The sequence below is a fragment of the Pavona decussata genome, unplaced genomic scaffold (assembly GCF_977016875.1).
Source record: "Pavona decussata unplaced genomic scaffold, jaPavDecu1.1 SCAFFOLD_300, whole genome shotgun sequence".
Lineage (NCBI taxonomy): Eukaryota > Metazoa > Cnidaria > Anthozoa > Scleractinia > Agariciidae > Pavona > Pavona decussata.
In genome coordinates this window covers 4,522,790-4,545,133 of record NW_028145697.1, presented here as the reverse complement: position 1 = coordinate 4,545,133, position 22,344 = coordinate 4,522,790, and the positions used below count along the sequence as shown (strand labels likewise).

Sequence of the window (22,344 nt, the reverse complement as noted above, 5' to 3'; positions counted from 1 at the left end):
TCCACTGCGTATCACCCCGAAGGAAATGGACAAGTCAGAAATTTGCATCGGACAATGAAGAGCATGCTTACTGCAAGGGCAGAGGAGCAACCAGGTCATTGGGACGAACAGTTGGACTTCTGCATGATGGCATATCAGAGCAGTCTGCACTCATCGACTGGACACACCCTTTGGGCATGAAATGCAACTCCCTTTGGATGTGATAATGTGAGAGGCCAATGAGAGCGAATCAACTTACATCTTCATGAGAAGTTGGTACAGGCCCACCAAGATGTGACGGAAAAGCTGAAAGTGGCCCAGCGTCATCACAAGGATGCCTTCGACAAAGGTGTTAAGTACACTGTGTACAGGCCTGGTGACCTTGTGTTGCTGTTTAGCCCCAAACTAAAGCCTGGCAAAACGAACAAGTTTCATCGTAAATGGGAGGGTCCCTTTGAAAACATGGAACGTGTGTCAGAAGTAACGAACCGATTACCAAGCATGGGCTGTCATTCCAGGCACTCATCAGTTGTCCATTTCAATAATACGAGGCTGTAAAAAAGGGTACTGTGTGTTAGCAGTCAACGCAGAGAACCTTTGGACAGTGTTCAAATTTAGCCGTGAAGTTACGACTAAACCGAGGGTCTGATAGATTACAGGGTGTTTCAAAAGTTCGTGGACACTTTTTTTAATACAAATAAATGATAGTTTTAGGAATCCGATATTAATAAAGGTTTTCCAGTTTTATGTACGTTGTGTCGAAATAGTTGTGTTACCATATTTACATTCAAGTGACATTGATTGACATTGATTATCTTTCAATTATCGGAAAACAAAGCAGTGTGATTTTGACTCGAGTTGGAGACGGAGAGGTGTGCGCGAGCGAGGCGACATGAAGCTGTAAATCTAGGCGTGGGAATTAAAACTTTAAATCAGTTCAACCAAATCTGTGTGACGTTGTCGGTGCCAAGCTACTATTCCCGACACAAGTGGCGACCCTGCCAGGACGAGAGAAAATGGAGAACATCGAGAAAGCTATTGAAGCCAAGCTAAAGCTGTTGGAATTTACCAAGGAGCACGAAGCGGCCGAAACTGGGGACCTAACGCCCATGGAAAGAAAGCGCAAGACCTTGGAAAGAAAGGTAGAAGAAATCCACGAGCTTAAGGTAAAAGCGCAAGAAATTAAGTTTGAACAGGGATGTGAAGGAGACGTGATAAGAGAATGGAGCACACAACTTGAAGACAGGGTGGCGGTGTATGAAAAGGCCATTGTTGATTTAAGTCTAGCAAGTAAAAGCGCGAGGGACCTAGAAACGCAGAAGGTCAAAGAGCATGAACAAAAATTGGCAGCCGCTTTGAGGGAGGAAAAGTTCGAAGAAGAAATGAAGTTCGAGAAACTAAAGTTCGAACAAAAACTAAATTACGAAAAGCAAATCGAGGAGGGGCGGAAATTGCAATCAAAGGAAGAATTTACCGCAAACAGTGCTGCTAAGTTACCAAAGCTCGTGATTACGAAATTCAAAGGTACACACGCTGACTGGCCGAGATTTTGGGGTCAATTTGAAGCAGAAATCGACAAATCTGGGGCTCCCCAAGTAACCTGGTAGACCTGAAAGTCAGAGTATTAATAGACGGGCTACCATTCTCAATTGAGGGGTATCAAAGAGCGAAAAACATACTCCAGACCAAGTATGGCCAAGAGAGCGAGATAATTAATGCTTATGTAAACAACATCATATCTCTGCCGACGCTTCACAGTTCTAACCCAAACAAGATAAGCGAGTTCTATGAGAAATTACTTCAAAGCCTGCAAGCTTTAGAAACGATGGGCAAGCTCAGAGAAGTCAATGGGTACGTTAGACTAACCCTAGACAAACTAGAGGGCATTCGGGGAGACTTAGTCCGAACCGATGATGACTGGCGAGATTGGAAATTCCCTCAACTTGTCGAAGCCCTGCGAAAAAGGACGGAAAGAAACCCTTCCAAATCCGAAGAGAGAAACACCGAGAAATCCCAGCTACCATCCGTAAGGGCCGCTAACAAAAGTAGGAGTTTTCAAGCGAAGCAGACGGGCGCAAATCAGGCCGCGCCGAAGCCATGTGTTTACTGTGATAGCGTCAATCACAAGCCATCAAATTGTGACAAGATAATCTCAGTGTCCGATCGGAGGGAATATTTAGCCAAAAACCAGTTGTGTTACAATTGCACGGGCACTAATCACAAAGCCGCACAATGTCGATGCACGATAACTTGCCAAATCTGCAACAGGAGACATCACACTTCGATATGCGATAAACCGAGGGAGCACATGCTCGTAACAACCGAGAAAAGATCACTCATATACCCGGTCGTTATTGTTTATGTAGAGGGCATCAAATGTCGCGCGCTGTTGGACACTGGGGCGGGAAGCGCGTACGCTTCCGCGGCATTGCTTGACCGATTACACAAACGTGCAGTGCGTAAAGAATTCAGGAGAATCGAGATGATGATGCAAGCTACGAGTAAAGAGATAGAAGTCCATAATCTCACAATCCGGAACACTGCGGGAGATTTCACTCTGAATGTTGAAGTCACGAAAGTGGATCGGGGGGCTCTACTATCACTGGATAATCCCAAGTACGAGACTTTGACAACAAATTACAGCCATTTAAAAGAAGTCGAGATGGCGGACAACGACAACAAAGCACAGCTGCCCGTGCACCTTATCCTAGGAGCTAGTGAATACACCCAGATAAAGCCCCGGACCTCACCAAAGATTGGAAATCCAGGGGAACCAATAGCCGAACTTACACAGCTGGGGTGGACTATCATGTCGCCCGGGAAGGAAGTGGACCTAACCAACATGCTGCTAACACAGACGTCGGTTGTGGAATATGAAAATCTCTGCAGGCTGGACGTTCTCGGATTGGAAGACCATCCTACAGGCGATCAACAGAACGTGTACAAAGAGTTCAAGGAACAGCTCGGGCGAAGCCAAGAAGGGTACTATGAGACTGGCCTTCTATGGAAGGCAAATCACCCACCATTAGCCAACAACGAAGCTGGGAGTTTGAGAAGACTTGAAAGCCTCGTGAAACGTCTTCAGAAGCAGCCAAACTTGTTGGAGAGATACGACTCTGTCATCCAAGATCAGCTAACACAAGGGATCGTGGAGCGTGTCCAAGACAAACCAGTAGCGAAGGAGTTTTATATCCCCCACAAGGCGGTAGTACGTGACGCAGCTGAGAGTACGAAACTCCGTATCGTGTACGACGCTTCTGCAAGACCGAACTGAAACTCACCGTCGTTGAACGAGTGTTTGGAACCAGGCCCACCCTTGCAGAACAAGCTCTGGAGTGTTATTGTGCGCAACCGATTCCACCCGGTAGCGCTAGCTGGAGATCTGAAACAGGCCTTCCTACAGATACGTATCCGCGAACCGGATCGAGATGTGATGCGTTTTCATTGGTTGAAAGATCTCGTTTCACAAGAGGTAGAAACGTTGAGGTTCACAAGGGCACTGTTTGGCCTAGCTATATCACCGTTCTTACTGGGCGGAGTGATTGATCAACACCTGCAAAGCCTTGAGACAAAGCACCCAGAGGAGGTCGATGAGATCAGGAAAAGTCTTTATGTGGACGACCTGATTACCGGCAACGAGACAGTCCTTAAAGCCCAGCACTTAAAAGGGTCAGCTCAATCAATCGGCGAAGCGAAGTTTGAACTGCACAAGTGGCACTCAAACGTACCAGCACTGGAGAGTGAAGTACCCATCACAGAAAAGATTGAACAAAGCTACGCCAAGGAACAATTAGGAGGAGTGAGAGAAGGGGAAACCAAGCTACTGGGAATGCCCTGGAACAAGGAAAGTGACACTATCGTAGTAAGCTTCCCTGAGACGACAGTTGAGAAAGTGACGAAGCGAGAAATCCTAGCTACTACTGCAAGAATCTATGACCCCCTGGGGTTGGTTTTTCCTACAACCCAAGTCAGCAAGATGTTGTACCGGCAAGCTTGTGACATGAAGTTCCCGTGGGATCAGGAACTTCCCAGTGATCTCCGTAGTCGTTGGAAGGAATGGGAGAAGACTACTGAAGAGAATCTGCGAGTGCCGCGAAGCCTGGTCAAGTTCCAAGAGTCGATACAAGCGATAGACCTGCACGCATTCGGAGATGCAAGTCAGAACAATGTGTCCACGGCAGTGTACACGGTTGTTATCCAAGATTCGGGTACAAATCAGGGATTGATCTCTGCAAAGTCAAGGCTTGCCAAGAAGGGCCTCACGATACCCCGGCTGGAGTTGGTGGCCGGTCACATGTCGACAAATCTACTGCACAACGTAGTGGAGGCTCTGCAAGGGTTCCCTATCAGAGAGGTGTACAGTTGGCTAGACAGTACAGTGGCTCTACACTGGATCAAAGGGAACGGTGAATACCGACAGTTTGTCCAAAACCGCGTGCATAAGATCCAGGAGAAGTCGTACATCAAGTGAAGGCATGTGACTTCAGAAGAAAACCCCGCAGACCTGGGTAGCAGAGGCGGTCTGATCGATGAAACTACAAGCCTATGGTTGACGGGCCCAGCTTGGCTGCCGCACCCAGACAAATGGCCAGCACCAATCGTAACAAACCCGACTTCAGAGACGCAAACATAGGCAAAAGCGATCAAGGACGTGTTAGCAGTTGCCTGTAAAGCAGAGGACAAGCTGGATGAAGTGATGCGGAAGTGGGATTTCTGGAGGGCGATCAGGATCACTGCGTGGATATTGAGATTCAGGGAGAACTGCAGAACAAGATGCCCAAAACCAATGATTGGCCCTCTCAAGACTGAAGAGACCAGTGCTGCAATTGAATTCTGGATACGAAGAGTCCAAGACAGGGGTCAAACCGCTAGGAAATTCGAGGTGGACAAACTGGAGCTTAACCTGCAGACGAACGAACGAGGCCTGTACGAATGCAGAGGGTGGATACAAGGCGACTACCCGATCTACCTTCCTGACGAAGATGTGTACAGTGAGAAACTAGCAATGCACGCTCATGAAGAGACACAGCATGGGGGAGTGGAGCTGACTATGGCTGCGGTGAGACAGAATTACTGGATACCACGTCTGAGACGTTTGGCAAAGCGAACCATAAGAAGCTGCTTCGGATGTAAGAGGTTCCAGGCCACACCCACCCCCTGTCCGCCTCCTGGAAACTTGCCTAGAGAAAGGACCGAGGGTTCTGTGCCATTCAAGGTAGTCGGAGTGGATTTCGCTGGTCCTATCAAATACTTAACGAAGACGAAGCAGGAACGGAAAGCCTACGTCGTGCTGTACACGTGCAGTCTTACACGGGCTGTTTACCTGGAACTACTGCCTGACTTAACTACAGACGAGTTCCTGCGAAGTTTGAAGCGATTCATAGCTAGACGCGGTCGACCAGAGAAGATATTTTCCGACAACGGCAAAACGTTCATTGCAGCGGAAAAATGGCTCAGGGGAGTGAGAAAGGAGGAGAAACTTAACGACTGGCTGGCCAAGCACCATGTAGAATGGCAATTCAACCTCAGCCGAGCCCCATGGTGGGGCGGACAGTTCGAAAGAATGATCGGGTTGATGAAACAAGCCTTGTACAAGTCCATTGGAAAAGGAAACCTCCGGTGGGAGGAGCTGGAGAGCGTCATCCTGGACACCGAGACAACGCTAAACGCCAGGCCACTCAGCTACGTGGAAGATGACGTTTAAATGCCGCTGCTGACACCTGCCACAACGCTGTTCGGACAGCCAAACTTGGTGCCTGAGGAAGACCCGGAGCAAATCGAGCAGAGTGATCTAAGAAAACGAGCCAGGTACCTACAGAGATGCAAGGATGTCTTATGGTCTAGGTGGTCATCTGAATATCTAAAAGCATTACGAGAGCGACACAACCTGAACCACAAGACAAGAGAAATGAAGCTGACAGTTGGAGAAGTTGTGCTGATAAAGGGTGAAGAGCGGAACCGGGGCAGATGGAAGATCGGCGTAATCGACAAGCTGATACCAGGCAGAGACGGAGTCGTGAGAGCAGTGCGTTTGAGAGTGGGGAAGTCTTTTTTAGAAAGACCAGTGCAGCATTTGTACCCCCTCGAGCTATCATGTGACAGAGCAGTGAAAGACGGGAGTGACCCCCTAAACGCTCATGCACGGGAGTTCAGACCACGAGCAGCAGCCGGGGCTGCGCGTCAGAGGATCGCGGAGATCGCGCGCGACGAACGCGCAGAGGAACACTGAACAAACATTGAACCTTTTTTAAAACTGTTTGTAAACTATAACTCGTTGTTGTTATTATATTTGCCTCACTAGGAGACAAATAGGGGAGAAGAGTGTCGAAATAGTTGTGTTACCATATTTACATTCAAGTGACATTGATTGACATTGATTATCTTTCAATTATCGGAAAACAAAGCAGTGTGATTTTAACTCGGGTTGGAGACGGAGAGGTGTGCGCGAGCGAGGCGACATGAAGCTGTAAATCTAGGTGTGGGAATTAAAACTTTAAATCAGTTGAACCAAATCTGTGTGACGTTGTCGGTGCCAAGCTACTATTTCCGACAATTGTTTCCTTTGACCACTGTTGAAACATCAACATCCATAGTGCCCCCCATTGTTCTGTATAATGTTTTTGAGCCGTTGCGGCATGGAACGAGCTAGCTCCCTTAGGCTTGCTAGTGGTATGTTCTGCCAGGCTTGCCGTAACATTGATTTTAGTCCTCCCATCGTCTTAGGGATAAGATCTCTGTATGCACCTTTGTCGATGATGCTCCATAGGTTTTCAATGGGGTTAAAGTCAGGTGAATTTGCTGGCCACTCATCTTTTTGGATAAAATTCGGGAGGTTTCTCTTGCACCACTGCTGTGTTGCTTTCACCGTATGAGCTGGTGCGCCATCTTGAACGAAGGTCGCACTGCTATTGTTTGTGAAAAGCTTTCGTTTTACAGGCTCTTCTGTTGTAAATCTTCAGCTGAAAAGAGGCTTCACTTCTTTCTAAAGGATTTTTGTGATATAATACTCTGCCGTTACAGCTTTTCCTTGTGGGATGAAATGTATTTGACTATAAAAAATTGCGATAAAACATTTCGTAAAAACATTATAAAAAGGTTAAAAAACACGACGTTTCGATGTACATTACATCATTATCAAGTGAAATTAAAAATGCAAGATTGCGGCTATAAATACAAAAATGGACAATAGATATTAATTAAAATAGTAGCATTGAAGAATGCTACCGGTTAAACAAAAAGTTTCGCACGTATAGAGTCCGTTTGAGTGTTCAAGCAAGGCTTAAGTTTCTTGATGTACAGCATTTCAAATACCAAACAATCAAATTTGCTCTGACACTTTCTCAAGATGTTAAAATGGCCCTGATTCAACAGGTGTTTGCTCCCGTGAGCTTCAAGAAAATGTTTGCCAATTGCCGAGTTCTTGTGCTCAGCAACGCGTTGAAAAAGGTGTCTGGCTGTATAGCCGACATAATCTGCATCGCACAGATCACATGAGAAATAGTAAACAACACATTGCTGATTCACAATCGACGGCTTAACTTCCCTAGGCTTAAGATCATGTTCTAATTTCCTACTAACAAAAACTGGCTGCAATATGGGGCCAATCTTATTACTTAGGTCGTTAAATTGCCTGCGAACCGCATTGGCAGCTACTTGATCCTTAAAAGGAAGGATAATTCTGATCTTACGACCGCCTTCAGGCTTCTCTTCCGCTGCCTGTTCCGATACATTACGAAGAAAATTACTAATGATGGAATCTATGAGAGCCCTAGGATAATCTAGGCGACTGAAAATTGAGCGCAATTTGTTACATTCTAAATTGAAAGCTTCTGTTGTGGAACATAGAGCGTACGCGCGATGTAACATTGTTTTCACTAAAGACACCTTGTATCGTTTGTCGGTATGGCTATGGTAATGCAAGAGTAAGCCACTGTTCGTTTGTTTCCTGTAAACTTGAGTTTCAAGTTTAGTCCCACACTTGATGATTTCAATGCCAATAAAAGGAATCCTACCACTGACAGGGAGTTCCATTGTAAATTTCATGCTGGGATGGAGACCATTCAGAGTATTGAGAAACTCAGAGGCAGCGTCACCACTAGGCATTTTAGCCAGGGTATCATCCACGTAACGTTTGTACAGGTCAGGCATCAGACCATCACGGGAGAGCTTCTCTTCCAGGTGACACATAAAAACATTAGCCATCAGAGGACCAAGAGGGGAGCCCATGGCCACCCCATCAGTCTGTTCGTACAAAAGACCATTGAACTGGAAAAGCTGGTTGGTTGTAGCAATTTCCAGTAATTTGGCAAGCTGATCCTTCTGCAAGTTAAGGCCGTAGGTCTTGTTGAACCAATCGTTGGTTCAAGTTGAACCAATCGTTGGTTCGAGAAGCTTCTTATCTGCAGAGGTCTGAAGTTTTCAGTACCACAAAAGGTCTCGCCCATCGACATACATGCGAGCTTTGAGAAAGCATATTGGAAAATAGAGCCGTTGTTGGATGATTCTGAGAAGGAACTGGCAAGCTCAACTCTACGCTCAATCGCCTTGAACTATATCCATCGTACAAGCCCCAAACCACCAAAGGCTCTTTTGAATGCTCTTAATCGCTTGAAGAAACGTGACGACATCATAATCACCAAGCCTGATAAAGGTTCTGGCGTAGTGGTAATGGACAAAACCGAATACATCCGTCTTCTAAGCGCTGCTTCAATCGATAACACTTCTAAGTTCGTACATGTTGATGAAAAGCGACGAAAGAGGCGTGGACGTCCAGCTCAACATTTCCACCCGCTCTTACAGAAAGAAAAAGAGTTGCGCACAGCCTTACGTCAAATTCTACCTGAAGAGATCGCTAACTCGCTTTCTCCGAAGAGTTCCAGATTGTCACACTTGTATGGCCTTCCGAAGACCCATAAAGCCACACTGAGTATGAGACCCATTTTATCAGCAACTGGCGCCTACAATTACAATCTCGCCAAATGGCTCGAAGAGAAACTTAAGCCACTCTCCATCAATGACTACACAATCACTGATGCCTTTGCTTTTGCTGATGAAATCCGTACCATTTCCGTGAATGAGGATGACATCTTAGTCTCCTATGATGTGACATCACTTTTCACCAACGTACCTTTGAGTGAGACGATTAACATCCTAGTCCACAAAGCGTTCACCAACGATTGGTTCAACAAGACCTACGGCCTTAACTTGCAGAAGGATCAGCTTGCCAAATTACTGGAAATTGCTACAACCAACCAGCTTTTCCAGTTCAATGGTCTTTTGTACGAACAGACTGATGGGGTGGCCATGGGCTCCCCTCTTGGTCCTCTGATGGCTAATGTTTTTATGTGTCACCTGGAAGAGAAGCTCTCCCGTGATGGTCTGATGCCTGACCTGTACAAACGTTACGTGGATGATACCCTGGCTAAAATGCCTAGTGGTGACGCTGCCTCTGAGTTTCTCAATACTCTGAATGGTCTCCATCCCAGCATGAAATTTACAATGGAACTCCCTGTCAGTGGTAGGATTCCTTTTATTGGCATTGAAATCATCAAGTGTGGGACTAAACTTGAAACTCAAGTTTACAGGAAACAAACGAACAGTGGCTTACTCTTGCATTACCATAGCCATACCGACAAACGATACAAGGTGTCTTTAGTGAAAACAATGTTACATCGCGCGTACGCTCTATGTTCCACAACAGAAGCTTTCAATTTAGAATGTAACAAATTGCGCTCAATTTTCAGTCGCCTAGATTATCCTAGGGCTCTCATAGATTCCATCATTAGTAATTTTCTTCGTAATGTATCGGAACAGGCAGCGGAAGAGAAGCCTGAAGGCGGTCGTAAGATCAGAATTATCCTTCCTTTTAAGGATCAAGTAGCTGCCAATGCGGTTCGCAGGCAATTTAACGACCTAAGTAATAAGATTGGCCCCATATTGCAGCCAGTTTTTGTTAGTAGGAAATTAGAACATGATCTTAAGCCTAGGGAAGTTAAGCCGTCGATTGTGAATCAGCAATGCGTTGTTTACTATTTCTCATGTGATCTGTGCGATGCAGATTATGTCGGCTATACAGCCAGACACCTTTTTCAACGCGTTGCTGAGCACAAGAACTCGGCAATTGGCAAACATTTTCTTGAAGCTCACGGGAGCAAACACCTGTTGAATCAGGGCCATTTTAACATCTTGAGAAAGTGTCAGAGCAAATTTGATTGTTTGGTATTTGAAATGCTGTACATCAAGAAACTTAAGCCTTGCTTGAACACTCAAACGGACTCTATACGTGCGAAACTTTTTGTTTAACCGGTAGCATTCTTCAATGCTACTATTTTAATTAATATCTATTGTCCATTTTTGTATTTATAGCCGCAATCTTGCATTTTTAATTTCACTTGATAATGATGTAATGTACATCGAAACGTCGTGTTTTTTAACCTTTTTATAATGTTTTTACGAAATGTTTTATCGCAATTTTTTATAGTCAGATGAAATGTAGGGAAGTAAGGCCGCGGCCTGTCATGCCACCCCAAACCATCCACTGAGCACTTCCTTTAACTTGGTGGAACTTGACTCTCCCATGAGCCCCATACGATATAGTTTATAGGATTCGGAAAATAAAAAAGGTATTTAGGGTACTCATCGATAAAGAGAAAATTTTCCCATTCATCTGCTGTAAATTTACGATATTTACGAGCGAATACTAAGCGAGCTTTCCTCTGGTTGGTGCTCAGAAGTGGAAGCTTTTTTCGCCTCAAAGTTTTCCATCCTTTTCTTGACATATACCTCCACACTGTTGGTGGAGATCCAGGCAGACCTTTGTTCTTCAGTTGTTTGCTGATTTTTCTTTTATACTTTGCTTTTTCTATAACTTTCTTTGCGGTTGTGTCAAGGACTGATGGTCGACCACTTCTTGGCTTGTCGTAAAACTCTTGTGAACTTGACCACTTCGCTACCCAACTCTTGCTTTTTTGCAGTATTTTAGCCGTTTCTCGAACACTACAGATACTCCAGATGATCGTAGAATTGCTGCCTGTGCCTTAAAATAGATTGCTTTTTTAGGGTTTATAGTTAGAAACTATATCTAGACGTTGAAAATCTACAGTATGTAGTTGCTACCAATCAGTTGCTACTGAAAACAGACAAAAATGGTGGGAAAGTACAGAAACACACACAACACAGATTTGCACCTTTTGGCGGGAAAATATTTATTTCAACAAGGCTTTTTATCTGACTCATACAAAAGTTCTGAAAATCGATAAAACATTAAGATTTGTTAATATCTGCAAGAAAATGGAGAAAGATATAAGAGGTCTGGATAAGTATAGACTTTTTAAAATGTCCACGAACTTTTGAAACACCCTGTACATGGAACAAATTTAGCCATTAATTTACGGCTAAATCAAGGGTCTGATGTATTACTTTAACCACTAACAGGACAAGGATGCTATCAAAATGTGCATGGTGGATTCTATCTTCTCTACTCTATCTCTCTCGGCTTTCTCCTGAACGATAGACGGGTTCAAAGAAAGACCAGCAGATAAAATGGCAATAAGCCAGTCAGTTCCCATGATTAGCACTGAGTTTGAAGTGGAAGGGAAACGTTGGAGGCTGCTCCTTTATCTTGGCTCACCCAAATGTAAAATATACGTACAATTGAGACCCGCAGTTTCAGTACAAATTGGTTGTGCAAGCATGGCTTTAAACGAGATGAGCCTCCCGCGACCTCAGACGAAAACTATTGTAATGGTAAAATTAATAATAAAATGTCTGGATAGTAGCAGATACGTTGATATTCCAAGAAATCACACAACACTTTTTAAATTTAAAAACATGTTTAAATCTAATTGCAGCCTCTTTTAAGGTAACACATCTGCATAGATCTTCTGATCTAGGTTTTTACTTGACTGCAGCTGGTACCCTTCTCAAAACAAATACATGACCATTGCAAGCCAATGAAATTTAATGACAAGGCTCACCTTTTGGTAAAAACACCAACAAAAAAAGTCCTCGAAAAGGGGAAGGAATTTTTTTAACCTTTCAAGGTAAACGTAGTAATTTAATTTGATCTTTTCAAATCTTACAGGTTTGCCATCTTTGGGAGCGATAATGACACCGCTACAACAATAGAAGACAAAATCCTCAAAGAGGGAGAAATAAGTGGAGCGGATGTTAAACTTGATGTGTTGGAGTGAAAGGCAGGACAAAAATCTGGCTGGTTGTTTGTATTTATAGAAAAGGTTGAACTTTCTACCTTAACAGGAAGTTCAAACAGCACCTCAACTTCTTATCTATGCATTTTAGAATCATAACAGAAGAGTTAACACTTGCCTAGTGAGACATGCCATTGTACAGGAACAGATAATATTCCGGTATAATTGCTGAAATTAGTTACATACCATGGGCAGATTGATGGCTTTGAGTAAGATGCATGTAGACCAATTGCTTTCATACTCACAATATTACTTTCTTGTCAAAAAAAAAAATCAAAGGGGTGGGGGTGGATGCCTGTGTCATTCCTATCCGTAAGCCACTGATAATTTAGCACCTGTTTCTTTTATGGTATCACGGGAAAAATTAGATATCTCTTTAAATGTATATTTTCCCAAAGTAGCAGCTATACAAAATCCATTCTAAGCCAGTTACAGGATAGAACCAGTTGATGGCATGTAATCAGGGTCAAAATAAAAAAGGTGCACGCTTTGTTATGAATTAAAAATCATATGTTCCCTTTCATTTAATTCTGCAAACTTTAGTTATTTTGCAGCTTGAATTATGAATAAAAGTTTAATTTGGGTAACATTGCACCATAGAAATCTCAAGTATGCATGATGTAATAAAAAGTCTTGAAACAAACCTTTCCAAATCCAAAACGAATGTGTACTTAGTTTTTAATTTTGTTTTTATAAAACGTTTCTTGCAACCAGTCTTACTGTTAAATTGGAAATTTCCTCCAACCGGATGTCAATTTGTGACAACATGAAACGTCCACAAAGGCATTTCATTTTGAATTGAATACGGGCATGTTGATTTGAATACTTTCGACCAGGCATCCCCAGATACATAGGGACTGGTCACTAAGCCAGTATGACCTTTTGCCTAATCGGTAATCTATGTTCTTCACGCTGGGCCATAGCTTTGGTTTTTTTTTTTAACTTTTGCGAGATCAAAAATATTTTTCTGATGGATCCGGCGACCCAAAATATTTTTCGCCGGTGTGCTGATCAGCTGATTCAGACAGCCGATCTTATTGCCTGTGAATCTCCAGCAGAGTCTTTGACTACAGCTAGTTCAGCTCCTACAATCGCCGCCTCCAGTTCAACAACAGTATCCTCTTGTCAGCCAAACTCAGCTCCATCTGCTGTATCAACAGCTCGGGCTGAACATGCCGGGTTGTTGAGCTATCAACCGCCATCAGGAAACTTGCATATTTGACCTAATAATGGAAGAAGGCTGTTGCAAACCTACCGTACAACAGGTAGGACAGAAGACAGACCTGGAAAAGATCCTTTGTTTGGCTTGTGTCATCTACTTCAAGCTATTTGCCAACCCCAGCCGAAAGAATGACTCTGGCACTGAATAACTTAGGGGTGGGGGGGGGGGGGGGGAAGAATTCCAAAAAAATGGAAATGGTGCGCAAGTTCACCAGTGCATTGTCGAACACTTCCCTCAGCTCGACCAGCGTGGATATTCAATACTTCGTAAGACAAGCGAAACTGGGAGATCCAAAGATCTGATGAAAATATCCATGCCTTCTGCTGGCTTCTCCCTAGCATATTTCACAGGGCATCTGACAGGATGCGGTGGTGCGGATCCGCATAATTGACCAACTTCTGCATCCTCTGCATCTTGAGGGCATTTTTCCGCACAATACTAAACAATTGCTCCATATAAGCAAAGGTGGAATTGCTTACCGTCCTCAGAAGCAAAATTAGTGAAGAGATTGATCATTTTGAAGAAATATTTTGCCCAAATCAGCGAGAAAATACTCTGTTTGTTCGTTGCTTGTTCGTACACCACATTTTTTACCCCCCCCCCCCACCCCCCAGGCGTTCCATGCACTTTCTGGGGTGTCCTGGAAACTAGTATTTTATAATGCTAATTTCTATTGGATAGATGGCGTTTGTATTTTAGCCAATAGCAGGAACTGATAGAAACTGCGTTTGATACGAGCGCGGGAAAGTCGAACGCGAGAGATGGCCTTTGAAAACATGTAGATCTGTTTAAATCGATCTGTTTAGTAAAGTGTATTTTCTAGAGTCTCATTCACTCCTTCTGTTGAGTATGGATAAATTTGTTGCTCGTGACCCGAAAAAGGATCCTCATTTAGCTGTTAACAAGTCAGCAAAAGATCGTGCTGCGCAGTTACCTACACCGCAAGAGGAAACGTATTATGCAGTTGAATATCAGAAGTCGTTTTACATTGGCCGTGTCCTTCAAAGATCTGATGATTCACATGCCATGTACAAGTTTCTCCACAAATGCAGTTCCCAAATGTTTGACTGGCCAAAGCGCGATGACATCGAAACTTGCCATGATTCGTGTGTCTTCTACGGGCCTATGTCTGTTGTCGGAAATACTCCATTTACTAGCCCACAGTTGATGGAGATAGATCAAGTATTTAACTGGCTACGAAAGAGCAGGGAAACAAAGAAATGAAGTAATGATGGAAGCCATTCTTTTAATGGACTTTTCAATCCGTATGTACGAAACGTTGTCTATTGAAAAGCCGAGAACGTTTGTTGCTACTTTTTTTAATTGTGTATTGAAAATGTTTTTGATGCGGTCACTGACAGTATTATTCATTCAGCGCTATTGAAGTTATGGTTACCGTAGGAGTTTTGATGTTTGATGGAAGCTGTCAATTTAGGACTTTAAAATCCGTACGTACGAAATGGTGTGCATTGACAAAGAGAAAACAATTATATTACTTTTTGAATTCTTTATTTTAATGTTCTTTTAATAAGTTATTGTACTTTAAGGGCGTGTAATTTGTCATACTGTACCTCAAAATGAAAGATAAGGCACATATTACCAAAATCTGTAATATCGATTTACAAAAGGGGCGTTTGAAACTGTCTTTTCCGAAGGAAAGAAATTTAATGATCTTGTTAAGTACTTTGTCTGTGACTCCTGGTATTAACGACATCCCCACTTTACTGTTAAGTGTACTTTCTTTTGTGAATGTAAAAAAAAATGAAACTTCAAGCCAAGGATTCAGCAAGAAAGTATTATACATTGCTTATTATGGGAAATAAATTTAACCTGAACTACAGTGATTGAGGTTCACTTCGATAATTGGTATTCACAGAACATCTGCGAGAAACGGAACATTTTGGGACTGCTTCCGGTGTCCAGTTTTCCTCGTCCACTCTAATGCCTGGCTGCTAAGCTTAAAATGTTTCCACGAATTGATGAACAAAATCATGTCGAATCTTTGCGTTAAGTCTAAGGAAAACCTGCTTTAAATGAAGAAATACCTGTCAAAGAATGGCAGAAAAAGGTCAAGCATGATAACAAGCATTATGTTTAAAAGATGTAATGAACTCAAATTCTTGGTAAGAGCTTGTTGATATTTCCGTTGATCGTTTTTACCGTACTTTGCGTTGAAATGAGCGGCGTAGCTGTGATTGTTTTGTTAGAAGTGAGCGGCAAAGCCGTGATCGTTTTTTTAGAAATGAGCTGCGAAGCCGCGATCATTTCGTTGGAAATTTCCGCATAATCTGTTGTCTTTTCCACATAATTGGCACTTTCTTCCGCATAATATTGCCCGAAATTTCCGCATAATTTTTCATTTTTTTTCCGCACCCTGTCAGATGGCCTGATTTGAAGAGCGTGCTTGGTCAGGCAAAGGCCTACCTAAGGCTTCGAAAGGCCACATCTCTTTGAAAGACCATGAAAAGGTGAGCAATTTCCATCATGTAAACATAAAATTTTCTCAGCTTGCTATTAGTTTTCGCGGGCTTATGATTGGACACAGGAATCCCATGTAATATTTTTCTTTCTTCATTTAATTAAATTGAATAGTGTATGTTGGTGCAGACAAAATGTATTTGTTGTCAAAGGAAAATTAAAAACAAAAAATGAAAAAGAATTAAGGTCAATGTTTTGTTTACACTTTTACTCATTAGCATGCACTTTTCACCTTCAAATAAGCCAGTAATATCCCCAATGAATGTCCTTACCTAAGGAATTTGATTAACCCATTGACTCCACACCGGCCAAAACCGGCGTCCCTCGCGCATGCTCTGGGCGTGAAACTCGATACGTTCTCCCTCCCCTCCTGGGGTTTTTTTCGTCCTGAAAAGGTCACAATAGCTAGTAGAATGATAAACCAATCAGAATCTGTCTTTTGCGCATATTCTAAGGCATTTTAGGGGGTAGGGGAAAGGATCCTTCTGAACCTACCGCATGGAGCTGAGCAAAATTACAAAATGGTGCCGCGCTTGAATCCGTCCTGAAGTTTCGAGACATGTTTTTTTCATCTTTTAAAGCAAGTACATCTTTTTTAAGCTCACAATGGAAAAGAATAACCGTGAACAATAATCTCCCATCAAAAAAGAGAACTTGGAGGCATTAAAAAACAGCGAAAAGCCGTTTCGCGTTGTGATCTTTTCAATTTCCACGCCGCTACCGAAATATGCATTAGAAGTTAAAACCGAACCGCGGGCTTCAAACGGAGTTTATAAGACCAGGACAATGGTCACAACACAGTAAATGATGTTTTCCGATGTTGATTTGCTTTTTACAAATAGTTTAAGTGATGATTTGAACCAGAATTCTGCGAGTGACTGCCTTGTACAAACACGGAGCGTCTTCAAATTTTACATGCGTGTTTGCACGCACGCAACAAACTGAAAGTTTTTTGCCTCTTATAGCAAATATATTGTTTATTTCAATAAAAAGTTTAGTTGGAAAAGCTTTTTGTTGATTTTTGTGTCTTTGTCAATTCATATATTCGTTTGAGAAGTGACAGATGCGTAATCAAGGACAATTTGCATAACCGGGTTGAAATTTGATATGCCAAGGGTCTTCATCAACACGCCGTGAATTTTAGCATTTTTTTGCGTTCAAGTGTGTTTTTTGGCAAATGATAAATCGGTAACCATGTTATTTTACGTCGGAAAACATTTGCTTAATCATTCCAGTTTAATATGCAGTTAATTTTGGAAGCCAAGAATATTTATTTATCTAATACGCAATTAACGAGTAAAACCGCGCTAGGAAAAAGGTAATTTATGCAAAAACCATGGAAACACGACAGGAGTCAAAGGGTTAATTAGTGCCCACATCCTTTTAATTCTATTCCTGTCAAGGAAAAGTGCTTAAAGTGCATATAACTAAATTTTTTTTTTCATGGATTGGTAGGTGGTTATACCCTTATTCTGAAACGCACAAAAAAAATAGTGCTAAAGAAGTAAAAAAAACTATGTTTTGGCTGCTCAAAGTGGCTTCAAATGGCCTAAGTGGTATCTCTGGAGACTGATAGCAATTTTAACTCTGATGACATAGCCAGTGGTTTTACGGCTCTGTTTACGCTTTGTTTTCTGCTATCGCGTACTCGAAAATATCTTTGGGTACTCAGTTTAGGCCATATAAAGTGAATGCTATACAGCTTTGAAAATGTCTGAAAGTGGTGGTATGTTATCCTCTCCTGAGTCCGATTCAAGCCAAGAAACATCGAACAGGGCCGAGTCATCTGATGAAATGGAAGTAGTCAGACATAAAGAACCCAATGCAGGTGAGTCGCTTGCTTACAGCAGTGATGAGGAGGAAGACACTCAGGAGGATGAAGATGGTCTTTCCCCCGCCGTTTTACGGGCTGGCTAGATATGAAGGAGAAGTAACTGTGAATGAATGGTAAACACCTTTCTTTTATTTGTGACGGGTTTTGGTTATTGAAACTGTTGCTTCAACATTCCATGCTTTCGTCTGTCTTTACGTTGAAGGTGCACATGGGAAGATTGTGCCGTAGAAAACCTCTCAGACGCCCTTGAATATAGATGCTGCAGGAAAATCACACAGGCCAGCCAGAAACTGATGTTCGATGGGAGTATTGAGCGCATTAGCTGTGTTACGAAACATGACGACTTTGCCACCATGTCAAACAGGCCAGTTCTGTTACAAGTGGCTCCACTTCTGACAGATTGCAACAGAAAAGGATACCGTCACCGCAGTGGGCAAACTTTAAATCAGTAAGTTGAATAAATATGTTTTGAGGACTTTCTGATTTTTTACTGTATGTATAATAAGGTAAGGGGCTGTATGGAAACCTTTCCAAACTATTGCACCACAAAGAATATTGGTAGTGCCATGGAACACTGTCACTGACTTACTTCATTTCTCCTTCATCAGGTTTTTGAGAGCAGTGTCATACAGATGGCTTGTGCGGTGGATTCGTGGCTATGTAGGGTGGGACAACACAAGACCTCTTCCAGCCTGTGTTGGCTGTTACTAGACAGCAGCACAGCGCAGCTAGTGCAATAAAGTTATTTTTTTATGAAATAGATCTATGTTGCTTGAAGGAGAGACGGAGGGAGATGCTTTGAACAAAGTGTTTCAACATTTTTTATGCCAATTGTAGTTTACCAGCCTCTTGAGAGCAGGTAAAGAGAGCATGTGTTAAAGCTGGATAAGAAATGTTTGCACAAGTGTTGTCCACATTTTTCAATGGATTAGGTTTAATAAGGATGTAATTTGTGGGAGGAGTTGGGAGAATGACCACCTTAATCTGCCATCGAACAACCTGTTCCCAGCATGTGAAACGTTTCCCCGATCAGCTAATCCAGAGGGGCAATGAGTGATGAAGTCCATCTTAAATATGCCACAAGAGTATGAATTAAGGATGACTAAGATCCACTGCATTATAGACCCCAAATGGCAAGGTACCTTAATACATATATTTAGCCAAGGATAAAAGCGGAGCTCCAAAATTACTTTTTAATAGCATTGCTGCTAAGGGGTTTCCGTATGCATGTAATAACCTTACAAATTCCACACCCTGCCTGGACTCAATGTATTTTTAGTACATATGCAGCAACCTATTTAGCAACAATAAGAATTACAATGTTAACAGTTATACAGGAGAGTAAGTCATCCTCTAAAATAATAATTAAAAACAAAACATTTCAATAGATTTGTGACCTTCTGCGCTACAAAACATTGTACACACTGTAGGTAGACATTCAGGCCGGGATCAGGTATTTATCGAGTTTTGACAATTTTCTTCACACTCAAAATGATATGTTCACTGGATTCCAAGTGATTGACAGCTCCATTTTCAATACACTGAGCAGAAACATGAAGAAACTTCTTGGACCTTCAACAAAGCTCGCCAAAGATGGGTACAGATGCTTAACTCATCATGCTGGAATTGTAAACAAGGCGTAAATTTGTGGCATCATGGCAAACATAAATACATGTTATTGACCAGCCAAGAGCACAATTTTTTACCCCTTTAGGGACTGTAAAACTTTAAAATTCGAAAATTTCACAAGTAAAATCGTTGGTTGTTTTTCCCTCGGTTAAGCCTCCAGATTAACCAAACAGGGCCAAAGTACTGTCAGGGGTTTTGTGCAGCTAACCGTGTCATGCAGCTAGCTTTTAGCAACAGGTATCTGCAGGAAAGTGAAAACTTCATACCAAGGTCTCCTTTCACAGGAAAAGCGTGCTGGCCTAGTTGAAGCCCACTGTTAAACATCCTTACAAGGTTCATGTGTAGGGTGGCATCTCTAAATGAAGCACAACCAATATTCTCATATTCACTGGAATTATGAAGGAATTTTCTGTGAAGGGTGTTCTACATGACACTCTCTTGCCTTCTGATTAAGTACTTCCCAGATGGTTATTGTTTCCAGCAGGACAATGATCCAAAGCACAAAAGTAAGGGAATAAATTACGCAGTGAGATCTTCAATTGTTGTTAGTCATGTACCTGTTGTAACGGCCACAGCAATGGGAGCAGCAAAGATAAGACATAAATGAAGTTCAAGCTCATGTTTTCCAGGAAAGAATACCTCCTCCTACCAATGATCTTCCCCTTTGTAAATTGGTGTCACCACCATCATCAACAAACTTAGGTCACAACACATACTCGACCTTTAAATCACCACAACAGGCATACCCTGACACATCAGGCAAGCTGAAGGATGAACTTTGCAGTAAGACTGTTGAGACAAATGCTGGCTTCAAGTGAGATACTCGTTTTATTTTGAACATTTGAATGTCTTACACCATCCATCTACAAGTTTATTCGTAGTTCTCTCTGCTCAAGTAATCTTCTCAAATAAACAAAACTTAAATACATGAAAGGTTCATAAACAAAATTATAATATAATGACCCTTAGTGACCCAGTTGTTTTGCATATACGAGGTTTTAAAAAGCCATGTTACTACTGGATTAACACCATCCAAGCCCAAAACCAAATGCTATATTTGAACACTAAGAAAGTACAGTTCACATGTGATGCCCATCATACTTACAGGCAAAAGGTGTATGTTAATGGTGTGTTGTCTGATTCTCTTGTGATAAATTCAAGAGTATCACAAGGGTCGATCTCAGGTCCACTTCTTTTTCTGATTTATATCAATGACATAACAGCAGAAAACCATGGCGAACGGTTGTGTTGAAATGTGCTCCAGTTCTACATTTTTAAAGCCTCTTAAGTTGATTGTCTTTCTGAACTAGACCAGTTCCTCGATTACTACTCAGCTAAGAAGCGATTCTCCTGGCGTGGAACGTCTGCAGACCTTGAGAAATTTGGAGGCAACGAAGAGAATGTCGATTTCCTACCTCTCGCAGCAGATGGACACAGCTGCCCTCAAACAATTGAAGATTTATCTTCTTTTATTGAGGCTAAAGTCAAAGAAGTCTGCCGCTTTGAAATTGAGAATCTTAAATCCAAAGTGAGTGCGTATGGCTGGTCATATCACTGCAGAGTGAGAACAAAGAACTTCAAGAGAAATTGCAGGAGCTGGAGTCCCACCACATCATTTTGAAACAGGAATCTAATTAGCTGTGCGAAGAGAACAAGAGCCTCTTAACAGCCATCCGACTAGTGAACAATAAACACATTTACCCCAATGAAAAAAAGTGTGTTCCTACTATTTCTACTAATTTGCATGACCAAGTATCTGATGGTGTGAACAGTGTGTCACCAGTGCATGACAAGGAATCCTCCTGGGTATCTGTTAACAATGCAAAGTTCAAACAGAGGAGCAACAGAAAACGCAGCAAAAAGGAAAAATCTTCAGCAAACCCAGTCAACTCACCACGGCCAACTACTGAGCAAAATCAAATTAGCCATCAAAATCAGAGAACTCTGAATGCAGCACAGCAAATTCAGAATCCTTCTTTTTTTCGGCCTCTGATGGAAATCCATCAACAGATCACAGGAAAAAAGACGCTTGTCTTCATAACTGGGGATTCCATTATTCAACGCGTCCAGCTTATGGGATCTATCAACGAATGATAAGCATGTGGCAGTCAAGTCCTTCTCAGGTGCTCGAATTGCATAGGCGATGTGTCATCTTTTGATATTTAATTTGTAGAAAAACACATTTCAGTTTCTGAGCATTTTACAAAGCTGTATAATGTGCAGTTCCAGAAAATATCCATACCCCCCCAAGGAAGGTTTTTTATTTTAACCCCCCACCCCCTCGGAATTTCCGTTCCAGATGGTTTATGATGACCTCCCCACCCCTCCGGAATTTCCGGGTTTTTAAAACCCTTCTCCCTGAACCCCTCAGAAGTTCAAAATCCATATAGACTACGAAAATTTTTTTTATTATCGAAGCAACGTTGACTACTCTTACACTGTAAACTAGTTCAGCTATTTACAACACTTCGCTATTTTACTGTTTATCCTTTTGCTAAAATTATGTCCGGAAAATTAGAAAAAACTCTAAAATGGTCGATTTTTAGGTCAATAAAACATGGCTTAATTCTTTGTTGTTGCGAAGTTTACGTTTATAATTTTCTCGCACGCTACAACTTTTCTTTTTCACCTAAAAACAACCGGCCTTTGCAAACTCCATTTTCGTTATGACCTCTGCAGAAAAACGTTTGCTATTACTGCCAAGAAACCGCTATGAATAGAAGTTGCACATTGAATATACAATGCTGGATTTTAATTTATCAAGTAAAATTTTGAAGAACTTTGAAAACCCAGTCGAAAACTGGCTGCATGGACAAGAATTCAAAGTCGGCACCTTTACTTTTTAGTCCGTGGATTCACGTCTCGGCCCTGAGATCGTGAATGAAATGAATTCGAGAAAGAAAAGAAGATTGTGTTTTCAACGTTTTATGTCAGGTTTTTATAAAATAAACGTCGCTGTTTCACGTCCAACCGAATTCAATCTTGAGCAAAAC

The 22,344-nt window shown here is 42.1% G+C and overlaps 2 protein-coding genes, 1 long non-coding RNA gene and 1 pseudogene across 3 annotated transcripts; 2 read left to right on the top strand and 2 right to left on the bottom strand.

Moving 5' to 3' along the window:
* The first annotated feature begins 1,789 nt into the window (after positions 1–1,789).
* LOC146454746 (uncharacterized) lies at positions 1,790–6,457 on the top strand (annotated as a pseudogene).
* A 566-nt stretch (positions 6,458–7,023) lies between these two features.
* Positions 7,024–8,332, bottom strand: LOC146454745 (uncharacterized). Its single transcript, XM_085095207.1, has one exon. The coding sequence runs from the start codon at positions 8,203–8,205 to the stop codon at positions 7,207–7,209; it is 999 nt and encodes a 332-aa protein (XP_084951333.1). The 5' UTR covers positions 8,206–8,332; the 3' UTR covers positions 7,024–7,206.
* A 32-nt stretch (positions 8,333–8,364) lies between these two features.
* On the top strand, positions 8,365–10,458 carry LOC146454744 (uncharacterized). The gene has a single exon (XM_085095206.1). The coding sequence runs from the start codon at positions 8,647–8,649 to the stop codon at positions 10,279–10,281; it is 1,635 nt and encodes a 544-aa protein (XP_084951332.1). The 5' UTR covers positions 8,365–8,646; the 3' UTR covers positions 10,282–10,458.
* Positions 10,459–14,015: 3,557 nt separating this feature from the next.
* LOC146454743 (uncharacterized) lies at positions 14,016–21,690 on the bottom strand. The gene is made up of 2 exons (XR_014859186.1): positions 15,321–21,690; positions 14,016–14,132 (listed from the first exon to the last, which is right to left on the bottom strand). It is a non-coding gene; the product is annotated as an uncharacterized LOC146454743 (long non-coding RNA).
* Positions 21,691–22,344: the final 654 nt, after the last annotated feature.

Coding starts and splice junctions, on each gene's coding strand:
- LOC146454745 (XM_085095207.1), bottom strand. CDS start 8,205: ATGGGCTCCCCTCTTGGTCCTCTGATGGCTAATGTTTTTATGTGTCAC.
- LOC146454744 (XM_085095206.1), top strand. CDS start 8,647: ATGGACAAAACCGAATACATCCGTCTTCTAAGCGCTGCTTCAATCGAT.